The sequence below is a fragment of the Budorcas taxicolor genome, chromosome 4 (genome assembly GCF_023091745.1).
Source record: "Budorcas taxicolor isolate Tak-1 chromosome 4, Takin1.1, whole genome shotgun sequence".
NCBI lineage: Eukaryota > Metazoa > Chordata > Mammalia > Artiodactyla > Bovidae > Budorcas > Budorcas taxicolor.
This window is the reverse complement of record NC_068913.1, coordinates 32960279-32977177: the sequence shown is the minus strand read 5'-3', so window position 1 is coordinate 32977177 and position 16899 is coordinate 32960279. Positions and strand designations below refer to the sequence as shown.

At 43.2% G+C, this 16899-nt stretch overlaps 1 protein-coding gene across 1 annotated transcript in view; it reads left to right on the top strand.

Moving 5' to 3' along the window:
* The window catches only part of RAPGEF5 (Rap guanine nucleotide exchange factor 5), a 231026-nt gene that overhangs the window by 125140 nt on the left and 88987 nt on the right, over nucleotides 1-16899 (top strand). The window contains exon 9 of the mRNA XM_052638738.1: nucleotides 5362-5487. Coding sequence (XP_052494698.1) covers nucleotides 5362-5487 — 126 coding nt within the window. The remainder of the gene's footprint in view (nucleotides 1-5361; nucleotides 5488-16899) is intronic.

The following is a 16899-nucleotide window of genomic DNA, read 5'->3' as shown; positions in this document are numbered from 1 at the left end:
CCTGGAGAACATCTGGTTGAGCATGGTATTTCCAAAGAGGACTGTCTTATAAAACTATCTAGGATATACGGGCATCTCTCCAGGCTTAAAGTTCTCTAGGGAGTGAAGAAGCTTTCATAACCCTCCTTGAAAGCCTTTTTTGATAGTTATATATGAGTGCTATCAAATTGGAGAAGGCAATGGTACCCCACTCCAGTACTCTTGCCTGGAAAATCCCATGGATGGAGGAGCCTGGTAGGCTGCGGGTCCATGGGGTCACTGGGAGTCAGACACGACTGAGCGAATTCACTTTCACTTTTCACTTTTCACTTTCATGCACTGGAGAAGGAAATGGCAACCCACTCCAGTATTCTTGCCTGGAGAATCCCAGGGATGGGGGAGCCTGGTGGGCTGCCGTCTATGAGGTTGCACAGAGTTGGACACGACTGAAGTGACTTAGCAGTAGCAGCAGCTATCAAATTGATTATCTTGTGAAATGCATCTGGAAATTATGCAAGAGACCAGAAAATCTAGATCACAATATTCCTTTTAAAATTATAAGATGATTTAATTATAAACATGAAAAAATTAAGCCCATCTGAAAACCCATTTTTAAAAATAATAGCATTTTGTGTTTAAAATACATAATTTGTAAACCCAAGTATGTGGTACTGATAAAAATGTATTTCCTCAAGAAAGAAAAGTCTCTATTTAGGATCCTAAGCAAGAAGCTCATGTTCACATAGAAGCCAAAGAAATAGTTATGGTCTCTTAAATTTCCTCTCCTCAGTCCTATCGTTTTGTTGCTGATGATATTATCAGTTATATTCTAAGGATACGTCTGGAACCCACAGACAGAAGTAAAGACTCTGTCCAAACTGGCATCTATGGAAGCTTGGCCCAGGTGCTTTGGAGCCGGTGCTGGTAAGAAGAGGTAGCAGGCTCATTCTCACTCGCCAGGTCAGTTAGCTTGAGGTGCTCTCCTCCTGTGTACCATCCCAGCCTGGCCCATCCCACTCATGGCCTCTGTGACCCAAGGCTGCCACCCCAGGGAGCAGGCAGAGATGGGGACCAATCCATCACACTGCTGAGTAAGCAACCACACAGCAGGTCCAGAGCTTACAGGGTCATTAATACCCTCTCTCCTCTAGCAAGACAGTGTGTTACACACTGGGAGAATGACACGGATGGAGAGAGAAGAAATCCTAGATGGTCAGCATAAATGGATTTTCTGGATAACAGAGATACAGTCCTTTAAGTATCAAAACATTTAAAGAATGTTGATCATCTTTGTCTATAAATTTCCCGGAATAATTTCTTTGTGTTCTTAGTTGTAAAGGAAGATCCTTAATTCCGCTGGTGCTCTTTTTACTCTGTGGCAGTGATTAAAAGAGCATCTTCAAGATTGGCCCATTTGTTTAGCATTAGCTCAGGTTATGAACTCCATTAAAATCCTGATAAACCGGTATGTCCTAAGGAGGATGGCTAGAATGGTAAAAGGATCTAAAAATAAAATCAAGTGGGTCCTTACTAATGCTTGGCAGTCTGATTCTATTTTTGTTGTCCAGTTTCCTGTTCTCTCTGGTCAGAAGTTGAGAAACCACAGCCTCCTGCCTGTTTTGTAAATAAAGTGTTATTGGAACACAGCTGTGCTCATTCACTTACATACTGTCTCTTGCTCCGTTTGTGTTAAAACTGCACGGTGGCTCAGATGGTAAAGAATCGGCCTGCAATGCAGGAGACCCAGGTTCAATCCCTGGGTCAGGAAGATTCCCCTAGAGAAGGGAATGGCAACCCATTCCAGTATTCTTTCTTGCCTGGAGAATCCCATGGACAGAGCAGCCTGGTGGGCTACAGTCTGTGGAGTTGCAGAGTCAGACACAACTGAACAGCTAACACTTTCACTCTTCCACTTTGGGTCCTTGCACCAGAACCACACAGCGCACTGAGCCTAGAATGTTTACACTCTGGCCCTTTACAGAACAAGGTTTGCTAAGCCTTGGAACTGAAATGACTGTTACATGCTCTCTTTTGTTATGCTTCCAGCATCTTCTCAGGGTCCTAACTCTCAGCTAATTAGCTGAATTGTTGTTTCTGAAATAGAGGTCTTCAAAAAAGAATTTCCATGTTCTTGTCACCAGATATGCCAGCCTACCTGCAGTTCACCCCCTGTATCCTCCCCTCCTGGTACAGTGCGGGAAGTATTCACATGCGTGTTTCTGAGAGTAGATCTTTATGCTTTCTTTCCTACTCAAGCACATGTCTCCTAAAAATGCCATCTCTGGCCCACGCCATCAGATTTCTCTCTACATGGGATGATTTCTAATAAACATAAATGTGCTGGAATATCCCTCGCCTTAAACGAGCAACCAGAGCTCCCTGCAGCGTCACTCTTTAACTAGTGCCGCATTCTTGAAATAAAACTCCTCAAAAGAGTTGTCTCATTCTCTATGAAGCCCATGTGAATAAAACTTGTCCCCCCACCACTTTTTTTTCTCCCAAAAAGGTTATACTCAAAGTCACCAATTACTTTTGTTAAATTCAATGTCAGTTGTTTGAGCTCCTCTTATTTGATGTTTCAGCTACACTGGATGCAGCTTTTCGCTCCCTCCTCCTTGAAAACACCAAGTTCACTATTCACCAGGTTCTCCTGCTAGAGCCCTCCTCATTCTCCGCTCCAGATTAGTCATCTTTGTTGTTTAGTTGCTAAGTCGTGTCCAACTCTTTGCCGCCCCATGGACTGTAGCCCACCAGGCTTCTGTGTCCGTGGGATTCTCCAGGCAAGAATACTGCAGTGGGTTACCATTTCCTTCTCAGGGGATCTTCCCAGGGATCAAAACTGAGTCTCTGGATTCTTTACCGCTGATCCACCAGGGAGGCCTCACTCTTCACCTTCCCAGTATCTAAATATTAGACTCAGTTCATGGATTTCTTCTCTTCTTTGTTTGCATTACCCCATTAGTAACCTTAGTCTTTCCTCTGGTTTAAATACAATCTATCCTATGATGACTCCCATCCCCAGCTTAGTCTTCTCTGGATCTCCTGCCAGCCAACCCGGCAGCTCCACATGGGTGTCTTAATAGGCATATCCCATACCAGACTACCCCCCACAAAGTCTCCCAATCTCAGGAACTGAGAGCCCCTATCTTTCTAGTCACTCAGGTCAAGTATCTTGGAGACAACCATTTCTGCTGACCCTACGTTTGAAATAGATCCAGAATCTAACCGCTTCCGACCATCTCTACTGCTGCCATTTCTTTTTCTAAACCAGTTCTTGTGTGAAGAGCAGTCTTAATTGGTCTTCTAGCTTCAACTGCTTTTCCCCACTTAACAGTGTTTTCTCAACCCAGAAGATGGAATGATCCTTAAAAGATAAGTTGGATTATTCCAGTCCTATCTTCAAAACATGTCAAAGTATTTTTCCATCTTGTTCAGAAAAAGAATGTAAACCTCTTGCACGTCCTGTACAGAAGCTGCACGTCCTGGTCCAGCATCAGCTCCCTGAACTGTCCCACAGGTCTCCCCTCACCAGCTCTGCTGCAGCCCTGCTGTGCTCTTCCCTCATCCTGGAACACGCCGAATACTCCCAGACCTCGGGGCCCTTGAACTTCTGTTCCTCTGCCTGGCACGTCCTTCACTCCCCTCAGGTCTCCTCTCAGATGTCAGCCAACAAACCCTCTGTCCCTTACCGTACTGTATTTTCCTTCTTATCATATACCTCCATCTGATATTCCATATCTGTATTTTATGTAACCCACATCTCCTGTTTAATGTAAGCTACGTGACATGTGACTTGGTCTTTATTGTTATTCACCACTGTCTTCTTAGAACCTGTAGTAAATCTTGGGGTATGGTTGTTCCAATAAAATCAGTTGAGTGAGTGACTGAGTGAGTGAATGAATGAATAAAATAGGAAACTAGGGGAATATACATGAGGAATGCATAAAGGAGGACGTCATAGATGTTGGTATTTAAATATTTAGAAGGTTGTCATATTGGATAAAAAGTAGACATACTTTCAGCTGCTTTAAAGGGCAGTGCTAGTACTCATGGATTGAAGTTTAGTGGTTTCAGAATTTTGTCTAGCACGATAAGGGGCTTTCCAGTACTTCTGGCTCTCCAGCACTGCACAGCCTGCCTTAAGATAAACTGAGATCCTTGTCTAAGGAAACCCTGGAGACGAACTGGAAGACCACTTGTGAAGCATGCTGTAAAAATAAATCCCTGACTTGGTGGAGAAATTCCACTTGCTGTTCCAGGGGAATCGTGATTTGGGCCACTTCTGATTTTTTTTGTTTCCTTCCTATTTGTTGGAGAAAATGTTAGATAAGGAGCTGTCCTTGCCCTTAGGAGTAACTACTTAGTCACTGCTTTGCATGGACGGTTCCATTTTTCTGATGCCTACTCAACAAAATATGTGTCTTCAGTACAAACTATTAAGACCCTAAAGTTGTGATCACTTGCTGCCCATTTCTCCATATTTGGTCACATTGCTGGGTCCATTCAAATCCTGTAGATTGTATAGGGTAAAATGAGGATTTGATAGTTGTGGCTGTTCCTGCCAGGAATAACTTCAGATTTCTTTTTGGGTCATTTCCTCATATATCAGCGTGAACCATTTTTGAAAGAATTTGAGTAGAAACTGTTTAGAGTGTGTGTTAACAATGAACATTTTTTTTTCTTATCAAAATCCTAGATTCTTTTTCATATTATCATTATTACTTGGTACTTGGGTATAATGAAAATACGGTGCTTTGTGGACCATTTCTAAACTCTGAGTAAATTTGAAGCTTTCTTTTTGCAGTTGATTTTTAATAACTTTCCACCACATTTCATGCAACATTGGAGTTATTTTACTCATATTGCCCCACAGTAACTTTTCAGTTTTGAAAGAAAAGAATTTCTTGTGCTCTTCTTGTGAACTGTGTGTTTGTACATGGAATGAGCTGGTGGAGCTAAGGAATTAGGAGGTTGTGTACTGTTATTTTTAGTTCTCTATCACTTCACCCTGATGGCCGGAGTAGTTCCTGGCTAACTTTCCCATGCGTTTTTAACCTCTTGCTGGGCTTATGTAACAGGAAACAGGCTGTCAGGAACAAATAGTGGCATATCAGGAGCACCCTTAGCAGCAAGTGATTCAGTGTGCTCTGCCTTTCCCTCTCTCAAAGTAGACTGATAAATGGTCTCAACTTAAGTCTTTCGGTGCGGCATTCCTAGGTTAAGTTTCAGTTTTGGAGAGGCAAAATATTTTTACCAAGGCCATGATTCAATCCAGGCGACACGAGAAGATGAGTGTATTATAAGGTGAACTATTCAGTGAGCGGTGTCATGTCCTGGGACTGTGGATTTAAGTATATTTTCGCTTTTTCTCCAACTCTTAAGGCCGGCATGATGTGCAAACTTCAGGAGAGAGATGATATCGGGAGAATTGAACTGGTCCAGAAGCTGGCAAGAGAAAGCTGTCAGTTTTTGCAGGCGGACAAAAGAGAACAGGAGAAATCTGAACACGTAAGCACTTTTCCTCTTGGGGATGCAGGTTTGAAGGGGTGGAAAGTGTTTCTGCCTGCTTGTATGTTTGAAGAGAAGAATATTTTATTTTAGATTCTTTGGGCTTGGGTTTTTTTTTTTTTTTTCCGTCCAAAAGCATGCTTCTTAGTAAGAGAGAATGACAACTGCTCTAATTTTCTAGGCCAGTGGTTTATGACACTGGATTTAGAAGCAGTCTCTTCACAGAAGTAGATCATGGAGAAATATAAGAATGCAGAGGAGCACGTATGAATGCATGTCTGTTTGATAGCTTCCAGGCTTGACTTGGGGAGTTTCACCCCATCAGAAACTCTGTGGAGTATGAATTCTAAAAGAACATTCTGATGTACTTTTTTGTTGAGCCCAGGGGGTGGATCTAGTTATCAGGCAAGTAAGTCCTAACTCAAGAAATAGGTGAGAACAGAGGAACAGATTCTAGATGCTGAGACCAAGCGGCAGAGTCAGAAGGGCGTTTTCCCAGTATTTCATGAACGTTTGTGTTCCAACAAGAGTTATATTGTTTAGATGCAGTTAGACTGGAGGGAAGGGACGCTTTGCTCCGTTGTCCTGAAAGCAGTTATTCAGACTGAGCCTTAGAACCAAGAACACTGCGGTCATGCTGGGGAGACAATGGGACCACTCACTTCTGCTCCACACTGTTGTCTGTTGACTTCGTGGTGGTGTTTGTAAGGCCTCACCCTCCATGCTGAGCCCTCCAGAACTGCTCATGAAGAGGAAAATTCCGCAGTTTAGGAACGTGTCTTTTCTCTGACTTTTAATCTTTGCTGAAATTTTGTTTTCAACCCTTTGAAAGGGAGCAGAATTGGTTCATGCTCGTTCCGCTCCAAGACCATCAGTACACACACCAGGGATTGACAGAGCAGGAGAGGAGGTGAGAGGTCCCAGGATGGCAGGCTGTCACATTTGATCACGCAACACACCTATAGCAGTGCGGCATTGAGTCATTAGCTATCAGTGTCTCAAGGGGGAGAATAATTAGGCAGTTTCAGAGCCTGCAGTCGCAGTTGTCGTAGAGATGACTGTTGGCTTTAAGTTTGAGTGGACGTCTCAGGAGCCTTCACCTCAGTGGGTACTACTTAAGGAACTTTCTTGCGTTGTTAAAAACACTCCAAAGGTTAACTATATGGAAGACTGACTCCTAAACCTCTTCTGCATCCATAGAATATCCCGGCACATGTCTTAAATTTCTCAAAACAATGTTCCTTTTGATTCATCTTAGTTAGAAGAGCAGTTGTTTTCATATGCTATATTTTATCGATTTCAGGGTGTGCTCGCCCCCTCCCTCCACACACATCTTAGCATTTCTGAAATCAGGATGAGTCTTAACAGTTGATGTTATGAAAACATGCCCTAGGTTAATTGGGAGCATTTCTCTTCCCTAGTGGTCCTTAAGAAGGATGACGTATTATGGAATGGAGAAGGAAATGGCAGCCCATTCCAGTCTTCTTACCTGGAAAATCCCATGGACAGAGGAGCCTGGGACAGTTCATAGGGTTGCAGAGTCAGACAAAACTGAGCAACTGAGCACACTATACAATGGATTATATATTCGACTCAGTGGATCAGCGACAACCCGAGGGGAGGGAGAGATCTTTTAAAATCAAACCAATAGAGTAACCCTTCCCCCTTCCCCAAGGTCAGAAATCACCAACCTTAGGCCATAGACAGCTTTGTGCTTAATAAAAAGGTACCTGGTGTTGCCTTTGCCTTATTAGTTTAATCCAGAATATTATAGTTACAGTTAATGAGAATATAACACCCTCCAAATACACAGTAACAAATCTGAAATTGCTGCTGTTAAGGACTTTGACCATGAGATGGAAATTTAGTGGTAGAAGGTTTGCAACTCTGCTTATGTTTGTGTACTCACTGTTCTCTTTAAACCTTCATTTTAAGATGGTAAAAAAGAACACTATGGTTTTTTACTTCTTGCATGAATGTCGTAATAAGGATGCATTAACAGCTCTGAAGAGTGTGTCCTTCTGAGGGGAAAGATGGTGTATAAATAAACAGCGGAATGATGGCCTTTTCTCTTTAGACTTTTCCTGCTGAAGCTGACAGTCAGGAAAGGTGAATATGAAGGATCTTTCTTCCTTCAGGATAAATATGAACTTAGTCATTCTGTGGTCTCCCTCCTTCAAGCTGACATCAGCTGAACTGATCAGCTCTCAAGGCTAAGACTCCCACAGTGCGCCACCAAATGGAACCTTTGACACTGGATGCTTCCTGCACCTTTTACAGTTGTTTGTTAAGAATAAAAACCATCTGCTGGATTATTTCACTCTTTTGTCTTAAGCACTCGAATTAGCAATCCCTTTGCTTGCCATTGAATTCAGTGTCCATGAGCTGGTTGCAGCATTTTCATTTTTCTTGCCCTCACTTTCTTGTCAGCATCAGTCATCTGTTCTTGTCCATGAAAACACACAGAATATACAGAGGAAACTGCAGTTTACTTAATGTAAACCTAGTTCTGCAGTTTCCTACTCTTAAAACAATAACAATTATGACCAAACCCTAGAGTTACATACGAATTTCCTTTCTTTTGTGATTCTCAAATGCTTCAACTACCTCATCTACCATTCCTGAGCCAAAATTATTTAAGTGGACAGTGGTAAAATATGAGTTTAGAATTTCTGATGCCTGTTGAGTCATTCTTTTTAGTGAACGACTTTGCTTCTCCAGTGCCAGTAAACCATGTCCCTCTTTGTACATAAGCATTCAAAAGAGAAAGCTACTTTAAGGTACTACTGCCCAGAGATAGCAGAGAAGGCAGTGGCACCCCACTCCAGTACTCTTGCCTGGAAAATCCCATGGACAGAGGGGCCTGGTAGGCTGCAGTCCATGGGGTCGTGAAGAGTCGGACACGACTGAGCGACTTCCCTTTCACTTTTCACTTTCATGCGTTGGAGAAGGAAATGGCAACCCACTCCAGTGTTCTTGCCTGGAGAATCCCAGGGGCTGGGGAGCCTGGTGGGCTGCTGTCTATGGGGTCACACAGAGTCGGACATGACTGAAGCGACTTAGCAGCAGCAGCAGCCCAGAGATAGACATGAATTTGATAGAATAAGGCTTTTGTTGCTGGTGCATCTTGTTACAAATTGAAGGGGCTTTGAGATTTCTGAGTAGACATATCTAATATCTTCTTAAACTGGTAAATGCCATGATTAAAAATGGATGAAATTAGAGAAATGCTTCACTCTGTTGCTTTTGCCAGGATATTTCTGAAGTTTAAAAAAAGTTAAATGTATAATTATCACAAGTTTCTCAGGAAGCACTTACTTTTCCTATTTTGTAATAACAGGCTGTAGGCAATATTAGCCAGCACTCATTCCTAAGTGTTGAAAATTTTGTGAGAACTTTAAGAAGGGGACAGAAAGGGCTCTTTCTTATAAACATTAGAGTGAGCTTAATATTTGGTCATTAATTCTTTAAAGAAATTGCCTCTTTTGTAGGCATATTTTCTGGTCTTAGTTGTATGATTATATCCATAGAGGAAGGGGCATAGTTACCAAATGGGAACTTTTGAGCTTGACCTGGAAGGATGACTAAGGTCATAGAAGGGCAGGGCAGGGAAGAGCATTTAAGACAGAGGGACCGTCAAGAAGGTGTGTGAGTTGAGCCTGGGCAGTTCTTGGGAAAGGAGTTGGGGTGGGGTGGGCTGTGAGGGAGGGTAGAATTCAGTTGTGAAAGACCTGGCAACCCACTCTAAGCAGTTGAGACTTGCTTTTCTGGCCAAGGAAAGCCATCCAAGAAGGGAAGCGGCATCATCAGATGTGGTCTTTGTAAGATCCCTCTGGCATTGGTTTAGAGGAAAAATTGAGTGAGGGAGAGGGAAACGCTGGAGAGAACCCTTAGAAAGATATTGTTGTGAGTCAGGTGAGAGGTGTAAGTCTGAACCAGGGTGGCAACTCTGGGAAACGAGAAGGTCACAGATGATGAGTCATTTAGATGGTAGACTTGGCAGCATTTGAAGACTGGTGCTGGGAGGCTTTGTGCGCTAATTTATACTAAGCCGTTTTGAAGTTTGTACTACAGTTTCCTGGTATAGACATGAGAAAGTTGTCTTTATCACCGGAATGGTTGGTCATTTCCCCCAAAAAGCTCTGTAGCCGTTTACCTTGCCTTGTAGTCCTGCTGTTGTTCCAGGTATCTGAGATAGATGCTACAACACACAGTGTTTATCTCATCAGCAAATCGTCAGATGGGTTTTTGGCTAACAGTAAGGAGACGGCTGCTTCTGAAACCCAGGTACTTGGACGACAGCTTAAGCATAGAGACTCTCTGGTAACCTCAAAGTGAGCTGAATTATTTGGCCAACGCTTTGGCATTGGCTGCAGTGATGTGTGTACCTCCTGTAGAACTAAGCGTGATTTTAGAGGTGTTCTCCTGATCCACTTAGTCTGAGCTGGTGTTTCTGTACTGCTATTCTACAGTATCCTTGGTCATTTATTCATTCAGTGCGTCTTTATTAACGCTAATGTAGTGGATCCAGAATAACTATGCTGGGTCCTCCCTGAAGGAGTGCAGTCGCGTGTGGAGAGGAGATACAGACGCATCTAACGTAAGATGCGTAAGAGGGGACAGTGGTAATAACCCCCGAGAGGTACGTGGGAGTCACAGCAGGGATTTTCACCTGGGCCAACAGGATTCTTTCTCACGGCAGAGGCAGAGTTTGACGCGGACCTGGAAGTAGGTTTGCAGTTGGAACTAAACAATCCAAACTGAAGAAGAGCATTCCTGGCAGAGAGAAGAGCATTAGAAAATACACGAGGTGTTTTTTTCCCTTGAAATTGAAACCACTCTGTGTCACCAGAGCACCAAGAGTGGGGTTGAGGGAGATGGAGGCAAAGATTTAGGAGAAGGGAAAGTTAGTGAGGAACGAGATCGGGGCCAGGCTGTGGAGGATTTCGAGGGCTGACACGTTTCACTTCATTCTACAAATAATGATGAGCCGTTGACTTGTTTTGTTAGTTTTCATAAAAAAGAAGGATGAGGGGGCCCTTCTGTGAGGGAAATGATGTTATTTCAGTGTGATGGGTCAGAAAGCTGAGGCTTGTGAGTGGCCAAGCAGAGCTGGGCCAGGTGGGAACTCCAGTCCGACTGCCCCGGCCACCTGCTCGCTCAGCCATCAACCCCGCAGGGCGCCTGGCGTGCGGGCCGGAAGCCGAGATGGCAGGACGGTCCTGAGAAAGGGCGGCCGCCACCACAGCCCTGGGGAAAAGACAGGGCGAGTCTGTATCGAAAGGATGGTGGTGGTGAAGTATGGGGAGGAAGGAAGAAAAGGGATGCTTAGGTACAGGCTTCTTTTGAGTTCTAGCTTAACTTTCTAAAGTGTATAGACAGTTCACATTTAGTGTCTATGAAGCAGTTGGATTGAAGAACAGCTCTAGACGTGGCTGCTGTGTTCTGCCATACCTTTGCACTGTTTACCGGAAGACTGAAACTCAGCTTTTCCTGAAATGTCGTTTATGCTTCGTGGTGTATTATTTTGTAGAAGAGGAGTAGCAACACGCAGCTCCTGAACTCAACCTCCCAATTTCCACACTGCAGAAACGAAAGTCTATAAAACGTGCATGAAAGCCGTGCCTAGCAATGCTTGCTCTCCACAGGGGCCCTGTCTGTGTCCCGCCCCCTCCCCAAGCCGCTTTCTTTAGTCCCTTTGTTGAGTCTGGGACCCACCCTACTTCCTTCCCCTTTTCCAATTCACTCATGAAATATGGGTGGGAAGGAGGTTTTACACATTCTGAAACCGAATCTTGGCAGGGTCTGCTGCCAGGCTGGGGTCCCTATCTCTTAACTTAAACCGGAATTTCCTCTCCCCTGTTTCCTGCAGCCTCATCCTGGAGCCCTGCTTGCGTCAAAGGGCTCAACTGGGCGTCCAAGGGCTTGCTGCCTGTGTGTCCCTGGGGCAGAAGTGGGCTGGAGTATTCTGGCTCCTGCCACTCTTTATGTCACACTCTAAAAGTTGGTCTCTGCATTTCCCCAACTTTCATTTAGTCTCTTACTTTAAAAAACAAAAACAAAAAACTTTATATAAAATGAAAACCCTCCTTATGCTCTATGTGAAATCAGACTTGCTTTATACATCGAGGTGAGTAAAATTAAAGAGCAATCATGGCATTATTTGAAGTTTGCCAGTAATTTAGTTTAACCAAGAACTACTTAAAGGCAAGTACAGTGTTATCACATCATTGCTTAGTTTCAAAAGCCAGTTTCAAATGCAATAGGCAAGTCATAACATATTAACTGGCCCACTACTGAGAAATTCTATGCAGAAACCGTGTTGTTTTTCTTAATGAGAAAAATCCCAACTTTGTATTGGTTTGGCACTTACATACATACCTTTTTAGAGGAAATAGGCTTCCTCGAGTGAGTTGTTTCAGTTCATCTTTAATCAGGATTAATTTTAATCAGAGTAATCACGAAAGTGATAGGGAAGATAGGTCTTACCTCCAAGAAGTTTACAGTCTGGCTGGAGATAAAATTCACACGTGGAAAACCAGTGCACCATTCAAGACACTGTTAAACAAAGTGTTTAAATAATTTCACAGACGTTCAGGGAGAGGGAAGTTCCTCTGGTAAACTTTTTCACAGTTGCAGCAATCCATAGAGAAGCTCTTTTCCTTTTTCAAAAGCAAGGTTTGGAGGTTTGGTTCATTTTAAATCCTGCTTTTATTTTGTTTGTTTTTTTTTCCTGTCATAAAATCGGCAGCCAGGCAGCCAGGGGACTTCAGTGGTTGAGCTCCCACTGTCTGTCAGAGCCATCTGCCCACTAGCTGGAGTTTTTAGGTCTCACAAGAAGCCTGTTGCAAGTCTCAACATTTAAAAAATATTATCTTCAGTTTTTAACAGTTTAAGCAGAGAGGAACTTGTCATTATTGTATTTGTTTATTTTTCTGAAGATACTCGTTTATTTTTAAAAATGCCCAGTTAAGAAAATGGATCCTGGCTCAGTTAGTTTGGTTTATCAAATTCATATTCTTAGCAGATGTTGGATTCCCTATGGTACAGGTGCTACTCACCATGTTATCAAGTTCTTCTACTTGTAATATTAAAATAGTCACATTATCTTTAGTATGTTTGAGAAATCCTACTACTGTGTTGTGCCGCTCAGTCGTGTCTGACTCTGTGACGCCATGGACTGTAGCCCGCCAGGCTCCTCTGTCCATGGGGATTCTCCAGGCAAGAATACTGGAGTGGGTTGCCATGCCCTCCTCCAGGGGGAGAAATCATACTAAATATGGTCAAGCATTGAAATACTGAAAAATAAAGTATTTTTCTCAACTTTTGGTCCTCTCAGTGGTATACCTCACTCCAGACCCCTGGCAACTTATATTCTTTTTTCTCTACCCCTATCAAGGCGTGATCTGCATGAATATAACAGTATTAATACTTTGTAGGTTGTCATCTGATGAATTAACACTGGAGATCTTTGGTGGTTTGGTTTCATTTGAATGTATAATGAGTGGTTTAAGATGAAAGGATAAAGAAAAGATGCATGGACAGATGGACAGCTCTTCATAGAGAGATGGACTGTACTTCATGACAACTGTGTACCACTGAGGCCTGGAGAAATAAGACATGGAGACACAGGTACTCATGTACACGGTGTCTTGATTCCCCCAGAGACTGTCCTGATACATCAGTGCTTTGGGGGAGGCAACACTGCAAGAAATTTAGAGGCTGAGTTCACAGGTACTGTTATCTAGCTGCCAAGTCCTGTCCAACTCTTCTGTGACCCCACGGACTGTAGCCCACCAGACTCTGTCCATGGGATTCTCCAGGCAGGAATACTGGCGTGGGCTACCATGCCCTCCTCCAGGAGATCTTCCTGATCCAGGGATCTCTTGGCGTCTCCTGCATTGGCAGGCAGTGGATTCTTTATCACTGAGCCACCTGGGAAGCCCTGAGTTCCCAGTTACCTGCATGCTAAGCTCCAAGATGCTATGGGAGCTTGTCACAGGGCACTCACCTGGTCCAGGGAGACATGCCTGTGTCCCCGAGGAAGAGACAGGATCTGAAGAGTCAGAAGAGTTCTAGAAGAAGTGAGGCAGGGCAGGCATTCCAGGCAGAGGAGAAGCCCACGTGAGGACAGGAAGGGCTGGTGCAGAGAGGGCGCCGCAGCTCTGCAGACAGAGCCAAGCGGCTGGGGCCTGGGGAGGGCAAGGGGGTAGAGGAGGCAAGGCCTTACCCCCCTGAGTCAAAGATGGGTGCTCAGAGTGACACAGAGCCCTTGTGGAGACTTTAAACAAGAGAGGAAGATGATTAGATTTGCATTTTTGAGATTCCTCTGCTGCAGTGTGGGAACGGGTTTGCCAGCCGAGAATGGGTCACACTCACTCCTTTGAAAGCTTTCTGACTCGCCTTCCCTCACAGACCTCTCTTGATTTTACGTAAAACAGTAACCAGCATAAATGTCAAAGCTTTGCTGTGAAGACAGAATGTCCAATTATAGCTCAGCTCTTAACTAAATAGCTTTACTCTAAAATGTACCACCTCATCATTTTTCTTTAAAAAATTGACTTTGATTCATTCCTGTTTCATAGAATGAATTTTGAACTTGCGTGTAATATGAATACTTTCTGTTAATTAACACCTGGCAGGCACGTATGTTCATGTTAAATGTACTTACTTTGCTGCATAATATTTGCTGCATATTGATTCAGCCAGAGTTTGGTGATTTCTGAGTGATTCAGATACTTCAGTTGATAAAGATGAGGGAAAGAAATTTATAAAAGATTTTCATGTGGGATGCAAAGAACCTTTTTTTTTCTTTTGCAGTGGAAAGTGGGTGGAAAGGAAAAATTCCATCTGGCATACAGCAGCCCTAAATGTTGTTTTAAGAGAGCAAAAATAGAAGATGGCTGAAAATATCACAACAGAACATAGCAGACTGTGGGCAAATGTACAGTACATATTTTTCTAATAAATCATGTTAAATACCCATATTTTACTTAAAACATGACCATGTTCTTGTTTGTCAGTACATACAAATTTGTCTTTAATTTTAAAAAAATTACCCACTCCATTATTGAAGAACAAAAGACTTGTTTGGATGTCTTGAAGTTAATGCTGTCTCATTAGATCTACCTGGAATAGGTTTTTGCAGGGTTTTCTTTCCTTTTCCAATCTCTCCCTCCTGTATTAAGGGGAAAAAAATGAAGAAGATATAGCATGTCTCTTCATTTATTGTACATTTGTCCGTAATTAGGTGAACAAGGCTCAACAATTCTAACAAAACTTTGTAAATGTCCTCTTTGTTCAGGTTCCAGGAATGACTGGGCATGAACGAGGTGAGCTGAGTCAGAGTAAAGGGGCTCTTTTAGATCCAAGAAATACAGAGAGGGAGTGAACAATGGTGATAATAAGATAATTAAGACAGCAGGAAGTGGCCCTGGGGTAGGGATTTCCAAGGAAGCTCATGAAAACTCAGTGAGTCCCAGAAGCACATCTTAGTGACCTCCCAGGTTGGGGTGAGGTAGAAGGTGTCCAGTTAAAATTTTGACACTGTGCAATCAAAATCATATGGATGATTCGTTAAACCTTTCTTGATCTTGCCTTGGCTAGGATTTATAGAGGTAAAACAAGCTTCCTGTTGGTACTCTTGTGAATAAAGAATTCTAATGATCCCCAGATGGTGCAGTACCTATAAAATCCCAAACTGAATTTTATGGTTGATAGAAGCTGTCACTTTCTCCCAGCTCCGTGACCTTACTGTTGTTATAAGTTGGGGGGATTCTGATAATGTGGTGTTTTTTGCAATCAATCTGAGTATCCTGGAGTTTTCCTCTGAGAAGCATAGGCTTTGATAAGAACTTTTTTGATATGATGTATCTTGATAAGAAAAAGTTTCACTCAAAAACTGGCAACTGCTAAATAGGATTATAAAGAGTATCCTCTAAAATGGGCAGTAAGTACTTCATAGTCCATTAATTCTGTCTAAAGTTCAGTAATCACAAAAAGATGTTGAAATATTCTGATATATTCCTCCTCGTAAGATGTATACCTTTTTAGCCTCTGTTATCAGAAGCAAAAGATCATTAATTAAAATAGTCATTATCAGCAAGCCTTCAGGTTTGTTAGAGAAAGGTATAATTTGGTCTTTGTGCTTTCATCACTCTGTGTTTCTGGAGTTATATTTTGTGGGGCTCTAACAGAGGCTAGCCTGATTGAAGTGCCCCTTGCTCCAGTAAGCATTTCTGTTGAACTGCTTCTCCTCTACTTGTTAGCAGTTGTTGCTATCTGTGACCCCATGGGCTATAGCCTGCTAGGCTCCTCTGTCCTTGGGATTTCCCAGGTAAGAATACTGGAGTGGGTTGCTATTTCCTTCTCCAGGGCATCTTCCTGACCCAGACAGTGAACCCTCATCTCCTGCACTGGTAAGCGGTTTCTTTACCACTGAGCCACCAGAGAAGCAGTTACCCCATCAGAAAACTGACACAGCAAGTCCTAAAAGCAGGCACAAACAGTTTTGCCAACAAAAAGTTACCGGGCCATTCAGTGCTTATTAAATATCCATAGGGAAGCACAGAACTGAAAATTACCTCTGTGAAAAACAACACTTTGTAATAACTCTAAAATCATGGGAACTGAGAGGTTAATTGAAGCTATGGTGATAATACTGTCTCCTCTCCCAGTGCGTACGGCTGGAATATACAGTGATAGAGGCAGAAGATGCGTGGCTGAGTCAGTGCTGGATTGTACCTATAGGTTTGAGGTTAAGGGATATGCCAGCCAGCTGGAGAAGGGGAGCTTTTGAACTTCAGTTCAGTCACTCAGTCATCTCCAACTCTTTGCGACCCCATGAACTGGAGCATGCCAGGCCTCCCTGTCCATCACCAACTCCCGGAGTTCACCCAAACTCATGTCCATCGAGTCAGTGATGCCATCCAGCCATCTCATCCTCTGTCGTCTCCTTCTCCTCCTGCCCCCAATCCCTCCCAGCATCAGAGTCTTTTCCAATGAGTCAACCCTTCGCATGAGGTGGCCAAAGTACTGGAGCTTCAGCTTTAGCATCAGTCCTTCCAATGAACACCCAGGACAGATCTTCTTTAGAATGGACTCCTCTCAAGAGTCTTCTCCAACACCACAGGTCAAAAGCATCAATTCTTCGGCACTTAGCTTTCTTCACAGTCCAACCCTCACATCCATACGTGACCACTGGAAAAACCATAGCCTTGACTAGACGACTTTGTTGGCAAAGTAATGTCTCTGCTTTTGAATATGCTATCTAGATTGGTCATAACTTTCCTTCCAAGGAGTAAGCGTCTTTTAATTTCCTGGCTGCAGTCACCATCTGCAGTGATGTTGGAGCCCCCCAAATATAAAGTCTGACACTGTTTCCACTGTTTCCCCATCTATATCCCAGTGAGG